Raw genomic sequence first — 24,946 nt, 5'->3', positions numbered from 1 at the left:
GCGAAAATACTGATAAAATTGAAACGGGTAACTATTAATAGGATTACATTTGGGTGGCTTTTAATTTTCAGATAAGTTTTGTACTCTGCCAAAAAATAAAAGTTCATTGTTTTGGCCCGTTATAAAGAAGATGTATGGACAGTTTGCAAAAAACTCAACTTCTTCGTATGATCTGGGGGTCATCAAACACCGGGTAAGTAAAGTCATTCCTAATAACATAAGCACACACTTGTATTATAACAGAGTATTAGACCTGTTCATACTATACATTTAAATGATATCAATTACATAAATAATTTGTTACTAATACATATAATCTCCATTCTTCAACAAAAAAAATAATACTAATAAAGTTGTTAACAACATAACTACATATATATAATATATAATATGGCTCAACATAATTAAATTTGTTAACAAAATTAATTACCTAATTATAAATACATTTTAATAATAATGGGAAATTAAAGTTCTTCTTTAGTAAGATATTGTACCATTGAATCAATTTTGGTCATTCGACCTACAAAAATAACGCTACCACTTTTAGTTGAAATAAAAAATACAAACGGATGATCAACAACAAAATCTTTACGTTCGTTCATTATTAAACTTCTCTTCATACGAATTGCCATACCTAATAATTTTTAAAATATTTTTATTTAACTAATAAATTTAATAATAATGGTATACTCAAGCCAGATTGAAAGTTTTATTTTTTTATATTATATTATAAAAGAAGAATCAACACCAAAGTTTGTTATCTTTATTTATCATGTAATATGAAACAACAACAAGGTTACACAGATCAATCAATGATTAAAATTATTTTTTATTATAGCTAAAGCTTATTATATTAATTATTTAAAAAATTATACTTTAGCACATCTTATCATTCTTATGGCAGTTGTGTATAACTAACCATTATAATAAGCTCTATAATAATGTATTTAATAAAATCTTTAAAATGCAATGACTTTTTACTATAAGAATTATTATAAAAGCTACTACAGTTTACTCTCGATTATCTGCTGTCTTCCACAGGATCGTCTACATACCTATATGTATACAAACAAATATATTGTAAATGCATTGTATCTTTCCATTATAAATCATTGTAGGTTTAATTGGGTTGTGAATTTGTCATAGCCGATAACTCGATAACGACGTAAAATACGCTTATTTAATATTAATACACGTGTATGTACTTTTATTAATACACATTATGTTATGTTCCTTTAATACTAGACCCTCGAATGTACATTGTACATCATTATCAGTTAAATTGGGCTGCGATAGTCGATTATGCGATAACGTACATTACTTATTGCATTTGATCAGTTATAACGCGTATACATATTTAGTCTTGTGTCTACTATCGACTACGTTAGTCAAGTCTTAGAGAAAAATTTTACCGAGTGTGGAAAATACTTTGATAGGGGGAGGAAGAAGAAGAAGTCTCTGCTTTTGATTTGGCTAATTTTTTTAAATCTCTTACTGGAGGAGAGAATGTTGACGAAGAAAACATTAATGAGTGGATAAATTGTGATGCCAATGATCCAGGATTTGAGCGTCTTAGTGATGAACAAATAGTAAGTGGAGCATTAGGTACAGTTTCGGAAAGTGAAGGTGAAGAAGAAGAAAACGATGAAGTAAATTAAGTAAAGCAAGTGAGCCATGAAGCAGCTCTAAAACATATAGACAGAATCATTAAATATCTAGAAGAACAAGACAATACAACTCTGTGTGACAAAATGTTATTAAAAAAACTTCAATCACAAGTTAAAAAGAAGAGTTTTCAAACAAAGAAACAACAACTTGTGACTGATTTTTTTGAGCATAAATAATTTATAATTTTTATTAATTTTTCATTATACATGTACATACATTCATTGTACATACATGTGTATCTTTTTTAATAATACATATGTAATAATAATTTTCAATTTCAATTTCCAATTTAGTTTTTATTATAAAATTTAATTTTGCGGATTATCCGCGGAATTCGTTTATCCGTGGATGTCCTGCCACCCTATTCCACGGATAATCGGGAGTAAACTGTATATCAACTTTAAAAAATTTGTTCACAAATGTTTGTAATGGATAGTTGTTATTTAATCACACATTAATCCCTTAAAATTGATCAGAGTAACCATTGATTCTAAGCAGGATTCTAATACAATTCTTTATAGTTTATATCAGGGGTCACCAATTGGCAGACAGTGGTCTCATTCACTTTACCTTTTGTGATATACTGATATGGTTTGCAAACTCTTCTTGTAATCCATGACTGTTAAACGTCAAATACACTTATTATAATATATTGAATCAATATTTATTTAAAATAATTTAATTTAGATATAAAAATATTATCTGCAAATCTGTTTAGATACATCAATTTAATATGTCAAAAAAATGAATAGATATAACAAACCTTGGTGTGATGTTTATTTAATAACGAAAGAAATAAATTATTAAGATAAATTACTTATAAGTAGAGTTGTTAAAATACAGAAATTCATTTTTATATTGTATTATACGTGTATTATACGGTATAAAACCATGTAATACCTTAAATTATCAACAATTTAACACAGGTTATATGAACCATTATTTCACTAATTTCAAAAATATTTTAAAAATTTAGGAAAAAATTTTAATAACAACAATAATAAAAAAACTAGTTTCAAGTAGGTAAATTAATATTTAATGTTATGGTACCATTGTTCCAATCCCGATATGCCTAGTGACTTACAATAATTTTAATTTAAAAAAATAGTTACAATTCACAGTAAATATCAAATAAATTTTCTAATAATATTAACCAATATATTTCTTTGTTCATACCGCAATAATACATCGTATAATACAATTTTATGCAGATGTATAATAATACCATTGATTATAAATTGTATTTATAATCAATGATAATACCCGCTCACGCCTCTACTTATAAGTAATAACATTAAAAAAATGCCTATTAATAGTTTCTAGAAATAAGTAGTTAAGTATCTATTATTAACCATTATTATAAAAATAAAGTCGCAACAATAAGCTTTAAACAACCATGCACACAATTGTTAAGAGTTTTAAACAAATTAACCAGTATTTAAACATTTTAAAAGGTTAACTATTGGCAGATAATGTGATGAACTTAATTAATAAAAATAATATAACTTGTTAAATGTTATTTTTTTCCCCCTAAAAGGTAGATAAAAGAAGAATAATAACCAATTCCCATTAAAAAAAATAAACTGTGTTACCTGTAGCTGCTGCAGCCTCAGTTCCTTTTTCATTGACATCGACATATGCCTTATGCAACACTTTACTCACATGCAGATCACCATGTTCAACAATGTTAGAAAAGTTTGCCGCTTGTGTAAACATTGTTGGACATCCAAGCTAAAATATTATATTAATAAATAAATAAAGATTATTTTATTTTGTTTATATACTCACGTTGGATAATGTATCTTCTAATTGCAGTGACTGTTCTAATTTGAAACGAGGCAATTTGACAGTAACATGATACTGGGACATTTTATTTGAAATATCATTCAAATTAATTTTTGATAAGTTATTTTCCAGTTCTTTCAAACCATCTTTAGCATCGGGCAATAAAATAATCATTTTAAAAGCATAGTGCTAAACAAAAAATACAAAATATTAAATTTTTCAAAATATTAAATTTACATTTATAAAGCAATATTCACTTCATAGGGTAATTCAAGTGCGGCGAATTTTAGATCACTATCATGATAGTATTGCAAATCATGTACGAGAGTCATCATTTTGACTGGTACTTTGTTGCTCGGAGTAATATAAAATGAGTCGTCTTCAGCATCTTTAAATTTATATACCCAAGAACTTTGAAAATGCACAGCATTTGCCAATACTAAGGCAGTGTCTTTAGTAATGGAATCTGTAAAATAAATTGAAACATTAATTACTTGTATTATCTATATTTAAATTTAAAAAATATTATATAAGTTAATAACCTTTAGGAAATAAATCTTTAATTTTGTTATTGGTTTTGCTTAAAACCCAATCATTTAAATATTTGCGCTGTTTTTCTGGATCATCCTTGAAATTCTTTTTTTCCATAGAAGATTTTAAATATTTCATAGAGTTTTCCACAAAACTTTTTTTAACGTTGAAAGTTTCATCAACAAACATTCCGGTTGCCATTTTCAAATTTTCATTGTTACTCTAATATAGTATTAAATTACTACGTATTATTATATAATGTTTTTATAAGTTTAAAACGTAAATACATTTTCATACAGTCTTAATTATTCATTATTTGACAACATTTATGAGACTTAATTTTTAGTATAAATTACAATGGTATTTGGGAGAAAGTTATTATTTCATTGCTATACATTTCATAATATTGTTAAAAACATCAAAAGTTAAACAATTTAATGTATACATGTCAGACACCGTATAATACACTCACTAGTAAGTCTTCCAATAACGTTCTATATCCTTCCATTGAATGAGTAGTTTCATTTAAATGTATAGTGTTTATCATTTCGTCAAAGGTTTTTGAAGCTGCTCCCATGCTAGCCATAAACATAATCACATGAATACTGAATGGAGAAAAGAAAATATTTCCGTTTTCAGTTTTGGCCAATTCCTAAATTATTTAATAGTAATAATTAGGTAAAACAATTTATGTTTATAATAAAAAAATTAGTTCTTTACCTTGTACAAAGAAAACGAAAAATCATGATTTGCCAAGCTCAATGCGTTTTCATAATTTGTATTGAGTGCCATATTTGTTGGATCTGAAATAGGTATATAATCAAAATGTATTTAATATTAATTAATATTTAATTCACACTTAACAATAGGTATATTTCAGCTATTATTATACTATAATACACTTTAACTACAAAATAATGAGAAATAATTTGATTTAGGATTTCAAGATTGATAATGCTAACAAGAAATAATTGTATACATTCATTTACTTTGTATTACCAATGTTCACACAAATGATAATCAAATGTAATACATTTAAATTGTGAATCACGTTTTACAAAATAATTTTAATTTAATATGTACTCTCTGCTCTTTGAGTGTTATGAATTAAATTAAAAATAATAATAAATAGACACAAAGTATTTTTTAAATAATATTTTATCAATTGAAAAAAATAAGTCATCCAATAACATTATAATTTATAATGTACGAGCACAACTAAGGGGGGGGGGGGTTTCTTTGGGCCTTTAGCACCCCCCAAAAAATTGTTTAAAAATGTTTAATGAAATGTTGATAATTTATCAAATTACAATTATAACACAATAGCATTGTTTATAATATAACATTGTATCACACTAAGTATGATTTTTGTTTCGTTTCTGTTTTTAAAAATAATTTGGATTATTTGTGTAGGCCCAGAATTATGGTTTTTGTTTTGTTTCAGTGGTTGTGTTTACTTGTTAACAAATAAGCAAGTAATAGTGTTAGGTCCCATTGGTCACAAAAAAACTTAGAGCAAAGCACCACCTTGTTCAAATGTCTAGTTGTGCCTATGTGTACCTGGAAATATACTGCTCGCATAATAACAAGCGTTTCTCACAGGCCACACTGGTCGGAATGGCTATAATATGATATAATTGAAAGTCTTAATGACTGATCAACGTGGAGCCTAAATAATGGTAGCTTGAGGCTTACAATTTTCATGGTACCTTCGTGCCACCATGTAAGTGTGCACTAAGAAAGCGTCTTCCAAAATTCACATTTATAAAATGGTGCTTGCATAAGTATTTGGATTTTCAAGACGATCGATGAAAAGTTTTGGACACCATACACCGAATATTAAATAAGAAATTGAATGAAGTTTGAGTCATACAAAATTGGTACATTTAATGGCAACGCGCGCCAAATCTACGTAGTCCTCAATGTGTTAACGCGCAACGAAGTGCATGGGAACAGCTAGTTTATAATGTATTAGCTATGTGATATAAAATAATTGTATTAGACAAAAATGAATTCAACTATGAATACTTATCTAATTCTCTTTTGGTCAATGGGTCATCCGAAAATTAATAAAAGGATTGACCTTCAATCTAATAAAATTGTAGGTAGGTATAGTTATGACTAGGGCTAGGATTTTGTAGCATTTGCATTTTCTTTCATAGTACTACAGGACATAGCTAATCAAAAACAAAATTTGATTCATTCATCACAGAGTTCAAATATGCAATTTTGATTTTGCTTTTTTAGCATTTTCTTATATTCATAAATAAATGCTTTTTTGGTATTTTTTTGTCAGTTTATCAGCTTTTTAATTAGTTTTTATTAATTATACACATATTTAACATTTTTAGAACATTTACGTACATATTTATCTAAATTATTATTTATTGATTTATTTTAATTGTATTATTATATATATTTATTTCGTGATTTCGTAGTGAAATATTATCGCCTTATCAGAAAATATTTCTGAAAATAGATTCATAGATTTTGTCAAAATGATTATCGAGTGGGGAGTAGTGGTTACGTAATACGTTGACATTTATTGACATTTAATAAAACAATTTTTAATTTATTTTTTTCAATATTTATAAATTGTGCTTAGTTGTTCTAAGAATTACTTGTTGTGAACATATAAAAATGTGTTTAATAAATTATTTTTTGATATTAAAAATATTTTTCAGCTAAACTTAAAAATGTTCAAGTCTTTTTTAGTTGCATTTTCTTGGTTAAAATGCTTTTTTTTGTAGCATTATTGGCAATTTTTTAATTCCTTTATTGTAGGTTTTTAGTGCTTTATTTTCCTAGCCCTAATTATGACGATTCAAAAACAATACACAAAGAACTTATTGCAATAAACCAATAACTAAACAGATCTAATTACTACTTACCTATCAAACACAATTACCTACAGGCTACAAGTCACATTAAATTTGAATTTGAAAATAAATATTTTCCTAACAAGGTACAATATAGAAGAAGAATGGTCATCAAAGTAATGTAGGTAGGTATTTACTTTCTGTAAATATTCAGAAAATGGTAGGAAATAAAGTTTACTATTAGTCACATTAAAAATATCTGTTAATATGTTGTAATCAAAACCTAATTTGTAAATGGGTGAGTTGGGGGGGGGGGGGGGGGGTTAATGTAACAGAGAGTACAAAATCACAAAATATCTCAGTCAATGAAATTTTTATCTAACATACAAATATACAATAAAGTAATATATTATTTAGACTATGTAAAACGGTTAATTGATCAGGTTGCTAAAATATTATGGAAATCACTTATTATATCAATATCAAAAAATGATTTTATAACTTGGCATCTTGGCATTAAACAGTAAACAGAGGTACATGCATTTTAAAAAATATTTAATCTCATGAAGACATGATTTTTTAATTTTTTTTTATATATTATTAATTCACTATAAAAGATGTGATTATGTTCAATCTAGGTGACTGTCAAAACGTCAGAAACCTTGGGAAACATAGCACAAGAAATGGTAAGTATTGGGGTTATTATTAAACCGGTGTTATCTTTCGAAAACTTCTAATAGATCCAGAATACCTAATAATAGGTGATTTTTAAAATACGAGAACCCATAGCGTTAGGCAAACGACTAAAAATAACTACGCGTCTACGCCCTACCTAAGTACACATTCGAAATAGATTTTACCTTGAAAACGGTTTTTTTTTCAAAACCCTCGTACGAAGTTATTGTCTGGCGAGAAATCGATTTTTTTTATCGACGGTCGCGTTGATGCTTCGGAGACTCGTGAGCACAGACTGCAGCGGTACTGCGGGTGATCACTAATTGCGTGAATATTCCCTACCTATTATTATTGTATTATATTATATACGATGTTTAGCATTAATGGTACTTTGACCAGGCGGGAAAAAAGTCAACAACAACAACCTGAAATCTACGGACAGTAACCAATTGCGTTGGCGGCGGCGGTGCGACCACCAGATGAGCGAATTTTTAATAGCATGTGCAAAGTGCACGGAAGGTTCCCCACTCATAATCATCATCATCATTGACGCACGTATCGCTTAGGTTATTCCTAAGCAGATAATATACCGGGAACCCTGATTGTCGATATTTATTATCTATAATTTATCATTATTAATTATTGTATTGTTCAATATTCAAACGATACGTGAAAAGAACAAAACGAAAGCGCCAAGTAAACAATAACAGGGCGCTTAATATAATATCAATAATTACGCTAACGGTGTACCTTAATGTTATCGTAAAAATATATAATATTATGATATTACCCATTACACATCGTTTTGAAACTTTTACTTTGTATTTACAGATATCAATAAAATTAATCGCATCTTAATTTGCGTTTATTATAAAACCAATGATTTAATTAGGTAATTTAAATAGTCGACATGGCAAGTAAGTAAGTAGATTATAATATTATTTATATTGATATTATTATGATGTTGGAAAATACTTACCGTCACTCATATTCCGTCGGTATTTCTCGTTTTCTGCGAACTGGTTGTTTAGAAATTAAAATGTGCAGAGTTCAATGAGATGATCGCGACCTGCGAGTAGCCGTGGTGGTTTTCTTTGATTAAAAATGCACAACCGTATGACTTCTTGCGATTAATTTCACACGTAACTACGAATAATTCGTTCGTTGCGTTCGTGTCGCCTGAAAAGAATGAGAACGATTTATGTTTTTATTAGTAATATAATATATTATGTAAATTATTATGGTAAATTATTATCTAATAAATTATTGTTAATCTTAATGGTTATTGTTTGGAAGCGGAGTTTCCTATGAGAGTGACGTTAATATAATTTCTATGCGTTGTCAATTTATATTGTCGAGTGTCGTCGGTCGTTGATAAGATAAGAGAATGTTAACACTGTCCGCACTTCGCGCTCCGCCCCACCGGTCCGTTGCGTAGAGCGATAAGGAATCGCAGGGACGACGTTCTAGTTCCGTGACGTCATTTTCGAACTTCTGAACGTGAATTATTATAAAAAAAGACTCGATAATAGCATATAATAAGTGCTGGTGGTAAGTACAATAGGGGCACAACGACCTCGATATTATGTTGTGGTTTCTGGTTCCCCTGGGAATTCGTTCAACGTTGTCTACCGCTACATTGTAATTATTAGGTATTTAGGTCTGTGAATATATAACATATAAAATACATTTAAAATGACCTTACTTATTTATAAAATTATAGACGGTATTAAGTACGGTATTTTAAAAATACGGAAATGAACGAAAATGTAGTAATGATGAGATATGCAATTAAATAATGAATACCGATGAAACAAAATAAAAGTTTCAAAATGATGTACCTATATATATAGGTAGGTAATTCAAATTATATTTATGAACAAACTGAGTTTAACAACTTACAACTTACAAGACGTAATACTGCAAAGTGCAAGATGCAAAATAATGTGTTTGTTTCAAATTCACGGCTTTACAGGCTATATTATCACGTCGTTCGTGTTTAATTAACCTGTAATATAATTATTATAATTATCTATTAAACATATTTATATTATAATTTAAAAACAACGATATAAATATATAATATTTGATACATTATCTCCTAATTATATATTATATAGGTAATCAAAGATATAAATGAAATATGGATTATTAATATTTTTTCGGACTAACCCTATGTACTATATAGACTTACATCTTGCAATCTTTGGCAAACTCGATCTTACTATAACACTAATATAATATGTAGAATCTCGAATAATTATAATAAAATATTATAATATTCAGCAGAATAGCAGATATCCGTGTGATATTGCTGCGACACTCAAGGCCAAATTTAGGAATGTGGCGCTACCGGACAATTACAATTTGCCCCTTCTCTACCCACTCATACTTACAATTTAGTATTTACAAACATCATATTATATATTTATATTCACAGGCATTCCGACTGAACCGAGAGGATCTTAAAAGTTAAAATTCCAAATCTGCTAGCTCTACACTACTATAATAATTTATTGCCACCAGTTTTTTGAAATATTTTTACCAATTTTCTTCTGAAGAAATTTAAAAATCCTTAATAAATACAATGAGTGGAATTTAAAATTGAATATTAATTTATTTCATGTAAATATTTTTATTTTAACATATTATATTCATACAAGGTAATAATAGGTATTACTACATTCCTATAAATGCTTTCCCGTGCAACTGGTTTTTTTCGTTATTTTATAAAACAACATAATATTATGAAAAATATTAATACTGGTTGATTTTATTATTAATATAATGTATTGGAATTAGATGATGACTATTATTAAATATTTAATTGATAAATAAACTAAAGACAACAAAGAAACATTTTTTTAATATATATACAGTACGTATACCTACTTATCATTCATTACAGTAATAATGGTTTTTTCTATATAAACGTTTGATTAATTTTGGTATATTATTTTGGTTTATTAGTATATAATTTTCTCAATTATTTTTTTAATAAGTTTTTATTAATTGGTTTTATGACTTAGTTATTTTATTGACTATCAGAAAAGTGTTTTCAAAGAAAACTATAGAATATTATTATTATCAACATTGATGGTTATGAATATAACCTATCTAGTAATTATAAAGAAAAACATATAGGAACTTCCTACAGCTTTAATTGACGCTATACGTTATTAAATTGGCAGTTAAATTTTTAATATTATTGTATTTTCTATAATACTTGTATTTATAAATTATTAAAGAAAAATAAGTACCTATACTACACCTATAAATTATCAATAATAGTTACTTATTTCATATTGTCATATCAGGTAGTGAATACAAATAAATAAATACATATTATGTTTATATTTTAACTTAAGTGTACGTCAAACAAACATTTGTTGACCTTTTCTAAATTTTAAAGGTAAGATTATTACCTATCTAGAGCATATCGGAGGCTTTGATTGATATCTTTATTAAGAAGCAAGTTTAAACTGTACATTTTAAAATGATCATAATTTACTTAAAAATAATAATATCAATAAAATCTTTCTAGATGCTCTAGATAATATTCTTACCTTTAAATTTTATAAGAGGTAAATTCTCACTTTAAATTTAAAAATAACGGAGTAAAAATGTAAAATGTGTTATTGTGAACGCCATTTGTACCCACGTTTCTAAGACGGAGACAGCAAATGTCCGTGTGGCGTCCTCTTAATGTGCGAGTGTACTTGAGTATTATTATATATTATAGGCTAGTATAATAATACTGTTATTATAGGTAGGCATCCGGTTCTCTATAGTTAAACCTACTAATGAGTAATGATATAATATTGACAAGCAAATATAAAATGTTGAGTACATGTGTCATGCGTCATGTATAGGTAATATATTTGCATTGCAAACTTCTCAAACCAAAAATACGATTATAAGCCTCCATTATTTTATTAACTGTATTTAGCAAGACAAATATTATCGATACTCCACATCCTGTTATGTTTACCAGCTATATTTATATTTTATAATGTAAACTTCCATTACGCCACTTGCACTTATTGACTAATGTAGCCGTTCGTGTCTCACTCAACGCGAGTCACCACTTTGAATAGAATATCACATTAAAAGGAATATCTTGCATAGAAATACTCAAGTATTGAAGTATCTATAATATTATACAATATATATATAACCTATATTATATAATAAAAAAGTTGAAATAATTTTAGAAAAAAACTCAGGGGTGTCTTGAATCCTCGAAATGCGCAAAATAACGTTCGGCTGTACATACTGGCTAATGTGAAATATGTGGATATGGTGGCTGGCTGGCGGCTAAGCTATACATTCTTTGAATATTAGCTCAAGCGAGTCTTCCCATCACTTGAAGGAACGAATCCCTAGATTTGTATAATATACAATATACCTACATAGCTACATTCTTAGATAAGAGGACTGGAGTGCAGAGAACACATAGCAACACACTCAAACTATATAGCAGTTACGTGTTGAGAAATCAACATTTTTAAACGACAGTACGACACAACACCATCGATTATCTTACGATTAATTTAGTTTCTTTGTACTTTGTACATTGTACTATGGTAGTATAATACAAATTACAAATCATAATATTTATAAATAATTATATTTCAAAAGAAGCCTGAAATTTTCACTGATAAATGCTAATATTATTACTTAATCATTTACTGTTGAGTTTATAATATATTAAATATTTATAATAGGCCTATTATTGGATGTGGCTCAACGTTTGATTCTTTAATATAGCATGGTGATTGAGGGGTTTGCTTCTCAAATTAAAAAGAATGCCTATACTCTTCAGTTCATACTTAAATAAATCATAAAAGTCTTAAATCTTACCATAAAAATAAAAGATAAAGCCTTCGTATCCAGGGGCGGCTCCAGGGGGGCCTAGGGGCCGCCCCCCCAAGCACGTATTTATAAAAAATGTATATTGTTAACAAAAAATGCATATTAAATTATTATAATATTGTCATATGGAATATATGGGCCATAGAGGTATGACGATGTACCTATACGATGTACCTGCTGGCTGCTATCTATATTATGAAGAACCAATAAGGCTATAAATAAATTATGTTAATATAAAATATGCATACTATGGTATGATACTGTAATATCAAATAGATCATATTATTGATATTTTTGCCAATTTAAAAAATCGACGACTTGAATATAACTTGCCCCCTCCCACCCCTGACCAAGGCTCTGGAGCCGCCCCTGATCGTATCATATAAAATTATATATAGTTCATACAGGTACTACCTATCCAAACAGGAGAATAGCTATGTCCTATAGTTACGTCAAGTACCTAGTCATCAAGTTATCGCCTGTCCTTTATATTATTATATTTAAAAATAATAAGTCATAATAACACTAAACATTTGGGTATTTGACGACAGGTGTTAAAAGTTATAACTCTGCCAGATAAATATGTCCTGATGACCTGTTTACAGTTAAGACATCTTAAGACTAATATTATAATTTAACTATTTAAGTTCTACACAGTTGCTGTATTTGCTCGTGCATAGCATGGTCCATGGCGTTATCGTGGTACCTATATATTATGATATACAAAGAGGCAGGGCGAGCCACGGGATATGCTAACAAAAATATACTATAGGTATTATTGCTAATCTGTATTCTTAATTTATTGTTAATTGTTATATCACTAATAAGCCCATATCATAATATAGTTATACCATTTATCTACTTAATGCAGTTATCGCTGATGTTTTGTTTCATCTGTACACCTTATTTTTATTTGTCATGATTTATTAAAAAGTTATTTTCAAAACATTTGAAAAAACAATATTAGGTACAATACACGTCATGGTAGTGAATAGAGGAATAGTAAACTGTGTTTAATTGGCAAATCACGTAGTACGAAGATCGTATTATAATATTTTATTTAATAACAAGTCGTTCAAAAACCATTATTGAAACCGAAACCAAAACTAAAACCAAAAATGTCAATAACTGTTCTTAGTTAGGTACCCAAACCAAACCTTAAAAATTGCAAAGCCGTTCTTGAAACCGACAACAAAACGAAAAATTTAATTTAAAATACTGTATTAAAGTAGAAACAAATATCTACAAATTGAAATAGTTTTGAGCCCTGATAATAATCCTTTCTAATCATTATTTAAATCATGTTTATAGGAATCAATAAATGAAATAACAATATTAAGACTCAGAAAAGGTTAAGTTCAACACTTACATATTATTTTAATCTAAAAATACACAGAATGCACTTGTCTAATTAAACTAAAAAAAAGAACTGAATGGCAATAATAAATTAATAAATGCAAATCACTGCTCATAGATTTCATAACAAAATAAATAAATAATAATTAGAATATATTATACTTTTATTTAATACAAATTAATTAATGTTGTAAATAAAATAGAATACCTGATTAAAATCACTTTAATAACATTTTATGCTTATTAATCAATTTTGGTCATTCGACCTACAAATATAATGCTATTACATTTAGTTGAAATAAAAAACATAAATGGATGATCAACAGTGACATCTATAGATGATCTTGCACACAGCAGTTGAAATTGAATAGCTATAATATTTAAAAAATTTTAATTAGCTTATGCATTTAATTATATTTAAAAAAGCCAGATTGAAATTTTTATTTTTTAATATAGGTAATCATAGGGTTTTGTCATAAATCTAAAATCATGTATAGAAAATGGTCATATACATTCGGTTGAAAATGTATAGTATCTAGGTACAATTATTTGTTTTTGAGTTATAGGTTATGTTTTTGAGATTCTAAGTGGAACGAATAATGTATTGATTTTATAATGACGTGTGTAAGTGTGTTTTGTACTTTTGTTTGTATTTTTGTGTCTGTGTACACGATTAGTAGTCGAAATAATGCTTCGATTTTCAACTTCAGTATCTTGTTCGATGGGAAATGAATCTAGTTGGTACTTTTGGGGGGTCATAATTCCCAACAGTTTACAAAAGCGGCCGGAAAAACAAAAGAAAAACGGGAATTTGTACACAAAATCGACTTTGGTTTTTTGTGTAACTTTAAAAAAAATGACCGTAGATACATGAAATTTTCACTGGTTGTTTTTATTATAGCCTTTTCTATACACGAAAAATATTACATTTCAAAATATTTTGACTTGTTTTGAGCTGTTTACGCATATACTCAGTTTCCAACTTTTTAAAGTTATTTTTTCTATGAATGTCAATAAAACTTCATTTGTTGGATAAAAAATTTTGAAAATTTAATAAAATCATCCTAGTATATTATTCTTCCAATGATATTTCAAAAATATTAAAAGCCCAGTAACAAGTTTTTTTTATAAACATTTTAAGTTCAAATATCGACAAAATACGTAAAAAATGACGAAATCGTGGTAATTATTTTGAGCTAGAAATTCATAAAAAATTGTCTTTTTAAATCTTTGATTTTAATATGTATTACAATATTCCTTATAGGTTTGCTTACCTTTATAAAAAAAAAATATCTACAAGAACGCGTCAAACTAAATTTTTGATACTCATTCGATTTCTCATGTACCGATTTTCTTATTATGTTGTACTTCGAAAATGAATAACCGTAGAAGTTTTAGATTTATAACATATATTTATGTTATCAATTCCTATACTTGATAAAATTTTGAAAATATTTTGATTAGTTTTGAACTGTTTACGGACAATTTCAAATTTCAATTTTTTTATTTATTTTTCTATCAATAAAACGTCGGGCCAAAATGCGTCTAAATTTAATACAAAACTCCTTATATTAAATAGCAGTTGAAAAATATTTAAAATACATTGGCACAATTTTTTTTTATAAGCATTGAAAGTTCGATTTTTGACGTTTATCAAATTTAAAATTTAAAAATTTATAAATTGTTCAACTTTTATAGCTAAGAATTAAAAATATAAAATTAGGTTCCACATAAGTAGGTTATTATGTAACCAAAAAATATAAAAATCTAAAACATAGTATTCTTTTCATAGTTATTTTAGTTCGAATTTGGACGAAATTAAATATTTAAACAAAGAACGATTTTATTTTTGTGTTATATTTTAATTATATTATTCGTGTGTAAACTTACCTGAAACTTCTAAAGTACCTATATCTATAATTACTTATTATAAACAAATATTAGATACAGTCATTAAACTTAAGGGGATAGCAAACGGTCAATTATTTAAACCAAATTGTACCAATCTTTTGTCAATCATACCTATTGTGGGTACTTGAAACTTTTATCGTACCTATATTATTATAATTATTATTATGCAACTCAATGACTTTTTCAAATTTTAGATTCTGAGTGGAACGATGAATGTATAGATTTTACAATGATGTGTGTTTTTATTTTTTTTTTGTGTTTGTCATCACCTTTTAGGACAGTAAAAGTGCTTAGATTTTCTTCAACAGAATTTTTTCTGATAGGAAAGTGAATCTAGTTGGTACTTTGGGGGGTCAAAAGTAAATTTTTTCAGAAGTTTTCAAAAACGCCGTGTAAAACAAAAGAAAAATTAGGGAAAAACAGTAATTTGTATGCAAAATATGTTTTCGAAAAAAATCGATTTTAGATTTTGATGCAACTCTTAAACAAATGACTGTAGGTACATGAAATTTTGACTGAATGTTTATATTAGCATTTTCTATACACCATAACATTTTCTAAATATTTTGATTTATTTTGAGCTGCTAACGGACATTTCAGTTAGTATTTAGTTTACTTTTTTTTTTCTATAAATATCAATAAAATTTTATTTGTTGGTTAAAAAAGCTTGAAAATTTAAAAGAAGGCTCCTAGTATATTGTTTCAAAGGCAGATGAAAAAATTTTTAAATCCATAGCCACAATTTTGACAAAATTTATTAATATTATATATTTATTAAAATTTAATAATATTTTGTAGTTAAAAATGTATACAATGTTCAACTTTTATAGCTAAGGATTGAAAATTTAAAATAAGACTCCACGTAAATAGGTTATATAAATTATTTTATTCACTTTAATATTGTTAAATAAACTATTTTCGAGCTTTGATAATAATCCTTTCAATTAATAACCAATTAAAATCAATAAAAGAAATAACAATATAAAGACTGACAATTAAAAGGTTATTAAGTTCAAAAAATCAAAACACATACATTTTATTTTAATCTAAAAATACACAGAATGCACTTGCTTAATTAAATTTAAAAAAGAAGAACTGAATGCAATAATAAATAAATTAATGCAAATCAATACCTCATAAATTCCATAACAAAATAATATTATAATATTGTGATACAAAATAATTAATGTTGTAAATAAAATAGAATACCTGATAAAATTCACTTTAATAAGACTTTATGTTTATTAATCAATTTTGGTCATTCGACCCACAAATATAATGCTATTACATTTGGTTGAAATAAAAAACATAAATGGATGATCAACAGTGACATCTATAGATGATCTTGCACACTGCTGTTGAATTTGGATAACTATAATATTAAAAATGTTTTAATTAGCTTGTGCATTTAATTATATTTAAAAAAGCCAGATTGAAAGTTTTATTTTTTAATATAGGTAATCATAGGGTTCTGTCATAAATAATGTATAGAAAATGGTCATATACATTCGATTGAAAATGTAAAGCATCTAGGTACAATTATTTGTTTTTGAGTTACTACAACAATCGATTTTTGTCAAAAATTGGTTTTACGTAGAAATTCCAGTTTTTCTTAACTTAATTTTTGTTTTTTTCTGACGATTTTGAACACAACTGGTAATTTTTTACTTTTGGCCTCATTAAAGTACCAACTAAATTCACATTCCTATCAGAAAGATTATGAAATAGAAAATTAGAGCATTTTTACTGCCCCAAAGGTGCAGATACAGGCTGAAAAAACACACATCTAACCGTAAAATCAATATTGTATTCATAGCTCTGCACAGAATAACTTAAATGGTTAAATTACACAAAATCGGAAAAATTAAAAAAAAAATCGTTAGGTATTAAAACCAAAACCGATACAATTTAAAATAGTTTCGAGCCCTGATAATAATCCTTTTAATTAATAAGCAATTAAAAGCAGAAATGAAATAACAATGTTAGGGCTAACAATTATAAGGTTAAGTTCAAAAAATCAAAACATATACATATTATCGATTTTCATATCAATTTATTGTAATAACTTATTTATTTACTTGTACTATTGGGCAATTTGCCCGTTTTATTCATTGAATAAACAATTATTATTATTATTATTATTATTTTAATCTAAAAATACACAGAATGCACTTGTTTCATTAAACTAAAAAAAAAAGAACTGAATGGCAATAATAAATTAATAAATGCAAATCAATACTCATAAATTTCATAACAAAATAAATAAATAATAATTAAAATATATTATAATATTGTGATACAAAATAATTAATGTTGTAAATAAAATAAAATACCTGATAAAATTCACTTTAATAAGACTTTATGTTTATTAATCAATTTTGGTCATTCGACCTACAAATATAATGCTATTACATTTGGTTGAAATAAAAAACATAAACGGATGATCAACATTGACATCTTTAAATGACATTACACACTGCTGTGGATATTGGATAGCAACTATAATATTTAAAATGTTTAAATTAGCTTATGCATTTAATGCACTAAAATTATTTTAATTATATAATTTACTAAACCCTGATTGAAAGTTTTATTTTTTAATATTATCATAATAAAATGATTCTTAACATTTGGTGACAATTTATTGTACCTACAGGTATTTGTTTTTGAGTTACAACAAAAATCGATTTTGTCGAAAAATGGGTTTGCATAAAAATGCCCATTTTTTTCTAAATTTAATTTTTGTTTTACCCGACGTTTTTGAAAACAATTGTAAATTTTTTACTTTTGGTCTCTCCAAAGTACCAACTATATTCACATTCCTATCAGAAAGATGCTGAATCAGAAAATTAGAAAATTTTTTCTGTCCCTAAAGGTGGAGACAGGCAGAAAAACACACACATCATCGTAAAATGAATACATTCATCGCTCTGCACAAAATTACCAAAATGACACAAAATCATGAAATTAAAAAAATTGTTATTAAAACAAAAACCGAAACGGTTTCGAGCCCTGATAGAAATCTTTTCCAATCAACATAGTTATTATAGGAATCAATAAATGGAATAACATTGTTAAAAGTAAGAATGAAAGGCTACAGTTAAAAATCAAAACATTATAAACACATTATTATTCAAACTAAAAATACATGGTACCTATGCATGGTATTATAGTTTTTACTCACAAATTTATTAATAAAATATAATATATATAAATAACAAATATAATATAAATGAATAAATGATTCAAAATAATTAATGTCGATAACAAAGTTTAATACCGAATTAAAATAACTTAAATAAGATTTTGTGCCAATTAATCAATTTTGATCACTCGACCTACAAATATTACGCTATTATATCTAGTTGAAATAAGCAACATAAATGGATGATCAACAATGAAATCTTCAGACGATCTTGCACACATATAACGTAATTCAATACCTAATAATATTACAAATGCTGTAATTAGATCTTTTTAATAATATTACATTTAGATAGGTTCAAAAGCCAGGGTAAAATAGTTCAATTTTTTATAATAACATAGGCATAACTTGTGTGAATAAGGGGAGGGGGGGTTGTACCTATTATACTAAGTATTAGCTCTATAAACGATTATTAATTATTCACAAATCGGTCAACAGGTATTTACATACTTATAGAAACAATATTAATTATGAAATGTTATTTTTATGATGTCCAACCCCAGTAAGAAAATAAACTTTATTATTACTTGTAACTGCTGCAGCTTCAGTTCCGAATTCATCTACATTAATGTATGCCTTATGCAAGACTTTACTCACATTTAGTTTACCATCTTCAACAATATTAGAAAAGTTTGCCGCTTGTGAAAACATTGTTGGACATCCAAGCTAAATTAAATATTAAATTAATAAATAAAAATTGTTTTTCATTCATATACTTACATTGGATAATGTTTCATCTAATTGCAGTGACTGCTCTATTTTGAAACGAGGTAATCTTACACTAAGGTAATGCTGGGTCATTTTCTTTGAAATATCATGTAATTTAAATTTTGAAATATCATTCTCCAGATTATTCAAACCATCTTTAGCATCGGGTAATAAAATGATCATTTTAAAAGCATAGTTCTAAACAAAACAAAAAAAAACAAAATAATTAATTTCTCAAAATTTTAAATTTACATTAATTATAAAGCATTAAAGCAATATTCACTTTATAGGGTATTTCAATTGCAGTGAAATTTAGAACACTATCATGATAGTACTGAAAATCTCGTTCGAGATACATCATTTTGACTGGTACTTTGTCGCTTGGAGTTACATAAAAAGAGCCATCGTATACATGCTTAAATTGATGTGCCCATGCACTTTTAAAATGCACAGCATTTGCCAATACTAAGGCAGTATCATTATTAATAGAGTCTGTAAAAAAAAATTGGAACAAAACTATTATTACTTACATTATTTATATTTAATCATAAACATATTACTTATATAAGTTAATAACCTTTAGGGAATATATCTTTGATTTTGTTATTGGTTTCGTTTAAAACCCAATTATTTAAATACTGGCGTTGCTGTTCTGGGTCATTCTTGAAATTCAATTTTTCTATAGACGATTTTAAATATTTCTTGGAGTTTTCTACAAAACTATCTTTGACATTGAAAGCTGTATCAACAAACATTCCAGTTGCCAGTTTCAGATTATCATTTCCACTCTAAAATATATAGTATAGTATTAAAGTACTATAAACAAATTTTATTTTTATAAGGACATCGCATTTTATTATTTTACAAACTATTTTCATACTGTTTTAAAAATTCTTTTTTCTTAACATTATGATACTAAATTTTAAAAATAAATTAACATGATATTCTGGAAGAAATTGATATTCCATTTCCATACATTTTATTATTGTAATTTGTAAAATAAGCAAACAGTAAAACAATTTATATTCAAATTAAAAAAAGGTATTATAATTAATGCAAGCTATGCGGAATTGTGGCATAATAAACTCACTGTTAAGTCTTCCAATAATTTCTCATATGCTTCCAGTGAATGAGTAGTTTCATTTAGGTGTATAGTAGCAACCATTTCATCAAATGTTTTCGAAGCTGCTCCAGTGCTAGCCATAAACATAATTACATGGATACTGAATGGTGAATAAAATATATTTCCTGTTTCGGTTTTTGCCACTTCCTACAGAATTATTAACTATTAGGCAATCAATGATATTTACAATAAAAATAATAAGTTCTATACCCTGTACAAAGAAAACGAAAAATCATGATTTGCACAGCGTAATGCTTCTAAATTTGTAGCGAGTGCCATGTTTTTTAGATCTGAAAAAGGTAAAAAATAACATAAATTATTTTATTTATGATATACAGTTATTACCAATTAATGTCACAGGGATTTTCAGATTCATAGTTTTATTTGTTATTGAACATTTATTTAATATACTATAAATCAATATAATATTTCAATTACAGATATAAAACTGTTCAGGTCACAGAAATATAATTAAGATCTTAATAATATTATCAATGTGATTTTATGACTATTAACATTAACCAACAAACATTATACGAAGGTACATTTTTTCAAAACATTATGATGATCATTATTCCTTTAAAATTACTCCTTTTGTGTGGGTATAGTATTGAATTGAAACCATTTTTTGAAAAAAAAAATTAAATATAATAATATTAAATATTCTTCAATTTTTGGTAAGTCGTTTTTAATATTTACGTTATCAACAAAATATAAATCATTATGCGTATCGTTGAATTCAAATTTAGCTCATCCATTATTGTAACTTATTAAATGACAATCTACATTTGAAACACTGTACGATGTTGATTTCCACTTACTCACCTTTTAAAATGTATTAATAATAAAATACAAAATTATATGATTCAGTAGAAAAATTTAAAAAGACGAGTGATATGAGCGATGAGCGATGGGCAAGACAAGGTGAAGTAGCAACCTACCTATATATTCGAAACAGAATTTGCTTAGAGGGCTGGAGCGTGATTCATTTTCGGTCGAAAACATAGCTCACGACTTCACTCACTACGCCAAATATAATGTTCCGATATTAATTTTAAAGCAAATTTGAATTTGTCACTAAATTATCTATGCTTTGACAATTTAATTTTTCTGATTTTTATTTTATTTTACTTAGAAATTTATTAACAAAAAGAGTAAAAATAGATCATATTCATAATTAAAATTTAAATACATTGATATAGAATATGAAAAATGTACGACAATTAAAGCATAGTAAATTTAGAGGAGAATTCAAATCTGCTTTCAAGATTAAAATCGGAACATCCTACTGAGCGTAGTGATTGAAGTCAGAGGTAGTATTTTTTGAAAAATATTGTCATTTTATAAAGCTTTAAAGCAATATAATATATGGTGACATGTGAATGCGCGTAGGTAATATTACAGACATACATCCCGGTCACTATGATGCCCCTATAAAACGTGATCAGTACTACAAATTACGCGCCCTAATGTTCATTTACTTTCAACACATACACAAGACCCAGATAAACAGAAATATAAATGCCTAGTTTTTACTTCTAAGAATTGATTACGCTCCAGCCCCTTAAGATACGGTTTTTTTATTCAACATCACGTAAGAAATAACCTATATAGTCTGATGAGTTAAGTTTAGAGATGTTTTTTTAATTCTGAGAGGAACAATGAATATATTATTGATTTTTGAAAATGAAAATTATGATGTCATTCATGTTTTTTATTAAAAAGTTTGAAAACTTAATACTACATTTCTCAAGCTGTTCATATCCCTATTATCGAAATTATAAATTCACAGTATATTTTTAAGCGTTTAAAGTTCGAATTTTTAAGAAATTTGTCAAGACCATCGACATTTGAAAATTATTAAATTATAGTTCAAACAATTTTTAATATACCTACATTTTCCTGAGAAAATATTTTTCAATTTCACTAATACTATTCTGTCTGTGGTTTATTATTTTCAGGGGCGCCATTTTAGTTTTTTTTTAAGGTGTGCAAACAATTAAAGAGGCCAATTTTTTCCCACCTCCAGGCCAATCGTTAAAAAAACGTTTCTAGTGTTTTCAGTTTTTCATTACAGATTCATTACAATATCAAAAACATACTTAATAAAACATATTTTTATAGTTAACACATTACATTTTACCGTTCATACATTCTGTGTATAAACTGTATAGTGTATAGTAAAGATATTTTTAGATAGAATAGATGCATATTATTATTATTATGTCTTTTGTCTATCAATAACCAGGGGCGGACTGGCCCAGGGTGCTATACACCAAGTAGCACCTCGGGCCCCCGTTTGTATTTATGATCCGCGGGCCCCCGATTACCACAGTCGGTATACGGTATTATACAAAATAAAAATAAAATAACATATTTCAACATCTCTACAAATAAACAACATGTTATTCTTAATTTTTTTTATATTTACTTATAAAACTAAGGGCTCTTTCCTAATTTAGGTAGGTTTGAAAAAAAATTACGGGCCCCTAATTAATTTTGCACCCCGGGCCAAAAATAGCCAGTCCGCCCCTGTCAGTAGCCACTTACCATTTACACATATTTGTGTGTGCCAGTGGATAAAGTGATACCGATATCAATTTATCAATTATCAAATTAAAGAACACAATATTATAATATCATAATATTGAAGATTGGCAAACTGAAGGCCATCTGGCCATAGTATTAATTAGGCCTAGGCCAATTGTGGACAACAAAATTACAGGGTGTGCGAGTGCACACCCTGCCCCCCCCAAATGGCGCCCCTGATTATTTTGACGAAAATAAGAAAATGTTTTTGTTTTAATTTAAAAATAATAAGGACCTTTTCTCACCGTTCTACGATTCATCGGTATTGACTCAACAGTTGACAACTAACTATAATAATATATTAATATATGATATAATTATACAGGTAATACATATATACTATCTAAATAATTAAATACCTATTAATAAATAATATAATGAAAGAAATGTAATGTATTTGTATGCGTTTAAACTTAAAATTTGTCAAAAATAATTTTCCGGTACAAATTCATAAAAAATTTTAACTTTTAAACCTAAAGTTTTAAAATGAAATACAAGTGTTTCGGTTCGAAAATGATTGAGGTTGAAATTGTAATGACCAATGAACACGGAAAATGTTTAAAACAATTATATAATAGGAGCCTTCTATTGAATGTTCAAGCTTTTTTAACCAACAAATAAAATTTTATTTTTATTTATAGAATAAAAAACTAAAAAAATCGGAAACTGACGATGTCCGTAAACAGCAATAAAAATGTTATGGTGTGTAGAAAATGCTAATATAAACATTCAGTAAAAATTGCATGTATCTACGGTCATTTGTTTTAAAGGAATTTGTCGAAAATCAATTTTGCGTAAATATTCCAGTTTTTCCTTAATTTTTCTTTTATTTTCACAGCACTTTTGAAAACTACTGGAAATTAAATACTTTTGACCCCCCAAAGTACCAACTAGATTCACTTTCGGCTTTTCTATCAAAAAAGACACTGTTGAAGAAAATCTAAGTACCTACTTTTACTGTCTTGAAAGGTGATGACAGTCACAAAAAAAATTTTAGATTTTAAAATTTAAAAAAAAAACCACGCATCATTGTAAATTCAATACATTCATCACTCCACTCAGAATCTAAAATTAATTAATGATAATCGAAGTTGAATTGAATTAATAATTATGTTATGTATGAGTCGATTTTCAATGTCCAATAATTAACTCTAAAACTCTAAAACTTGTGATATTTTACTTTTTGAATTTTAATTACCTATTGAGTTTAATAACAATTAAAATATCGAAAATTTACTTTTATATAGGTACAGACACAAATTAACTTCTCTTCTACAATATTGATATTAGATGCTTTTAGTTTTTACTTATAAACCAATCAAAAAACATATTATTGGAAATGCAAAAATGTATTTTCATAGTTTTTCCATACTATTGATATTTTTTTTTATTTCTAAATTTTCATAACAATTACCTAATATATTTTTAATTTTTAAAAATAAATTGTTCTTTTTTCCGTTTTTTTTCATTGGTCTTTTTTTTCGGGATTTCAACTTTGAACACTGAACAACAAAGTTCTTCCATTTAAGTTTTTATTTTAAGAATTATAAATATAATTTATTATAATAATATCATTATGGAGTAAGAATGTACTAACCGTCGCTCATAATGTTGTCGTAGGTATTTCACGATTTCTGCGTACTTTGAAACGGTGCTGATTTCAATGAGATGATCGTGACTCACGAGTAGCCTGGGTATTAA

At 27.0% G+C, this 24,946-nt stretch overlaps 2 protein-coding genes across 23 annotated transcripts in view; both read right to left on the bottom strand.

Annotated features, from left to right (window-relative positions):
• Positions 1-8,837, bottom strand: part of LOC100163968 (serine protease inhibitor 4, serpin-4-like) — a 20,746-nt gene extending 11,909 nt beyond the window's left edge. For 11 of the 17 annotated variants that reach the window (XR_510316.2, XR_510315.2, XM_029488911.1 and 8 more), the window contains exons 1-7: positions 8,458-8,837; positions 4,705-4,787; positions 4,457-4,636; positions 3,996-4,206; positions 3,711-3,919; positions 3,457-3,642; positions 3,261-3,399 (exon numbers count right to left, since the gene is read on the bottom strand). Coding sequence is in view for 15 of the 17 variants with exons in the window: in XM_029488911.1 (XP_029344771.1) it covers positions 3,261-3,399; positions 3,457-3,642; positions 3,711-3,919; positions 3,996-4,206; positions 4,457-4,636; positions 4,705-4,787; positions 8,458-8,467 (1,018 nt within the window). In the remaining 2 variants the exon portion in view is untranslated. Of the gene's footprint in view, positions 1-7; positions 210-449; positions 635-3,260; positions 3,400-3,456; positions 3,643-3,710; positions 3,920-3,995; positions 4,207-4,456; positions 4,637-4,704; positions 4,788-7,663; positions 7,822-8,457 lie in introns of those variants that run through there. The other 6 variants (XM_008180731.3, XM_008180730.3, XM_008180720.3 and 3 more) reach the window with 5 other exon arrangements.
• Positions 8,603-24,946, bottom strand: LOC100166676 (serpin B4). 6 transcript variants are annotated; one of them, XR_003839360.1, is made up of 9 exons: positions 24,843-24,946; positions 20,867-20,946; positions 20,624-20,803; positions 20,111-20,321; positions 19,817-20,025; positions 19,546-19,731; positions 19,353-19,491; positions 9,381-9,486; positions 8,603-8,657 (listed from the first exon to the last, which is right to left on the bottom strand). XR_003839360.1 is itself a non-coding variant. In XM_008180735.3 (9 exons), the coding sequence occupies exons 1-8, from the start codon at positions 24,850-24,852 to the stop codon at positions 16,865-16,867; spliced, it is 1,143 nt and encodes a 380-aa protein (XP_008178957.1). In that variant the 5' UTR covers positions 24,853-24,946; the 3' UTR covers positions 13,863-14,080; positions 16,830-16,864. The 6 variants fall into 6 exon arrangements, 5 of the variants coding, with proteins under 5 accessions (XP_008178958.1, XP_008178957.1, XP_008178956.1 ...); XM_008180735.3 differs by lacking the exons at positions 8,603-8,657; positions 9,381-9,486 and adding exons at positions 13,863-14,080; positions 16,830-16,992; XM_008180734.3 differs by lacking the exons at positions 8,603-8,657; positions 9,381-9,486 and adding exons at positions 13,960-14,080; positions 17,954-18,119.

Source organism: Acyrthosiphon pisum, chromosome A2 (genome assembly GCF_005508785.2).
Source record: "Acyrthosiphon pisum isolate AL4f chromosome A2, pea_aphid_22Mar2018_4r6ur, whole genome shotgun sequence".
Lineage (NCBI taxonomy): Eukaryota > Metazoa > Arthropoda > Insecta > Hemiptera > Aphididae > Acyrthosiphon > Acyrthosiphon pisum.
Note: the sequence above shows the minus strand (reverse complement) of the source record. Positions and strands in the feature narration are given on the sequence as shown.

Bases quoted from the DNA above. Each gene is read 5' to 3' on its own strand.
- LOC100166676 (XM_008180734.3), bottom strand. The intron at 19,732-19,816 runs GTGAATATTGCT...TGTTTTGTTTAG, and splicing joins CAATTGAAATACCCTATAAA to AACTATGCTTTTAAAATGAT. The intron at 18,120-19,352 runs GTAATAATAAAG...TAAATATTATAG, and splicing joins TGAAGCTGCAGCAGTTACAA to TTGCTATCCAATATCCACAG.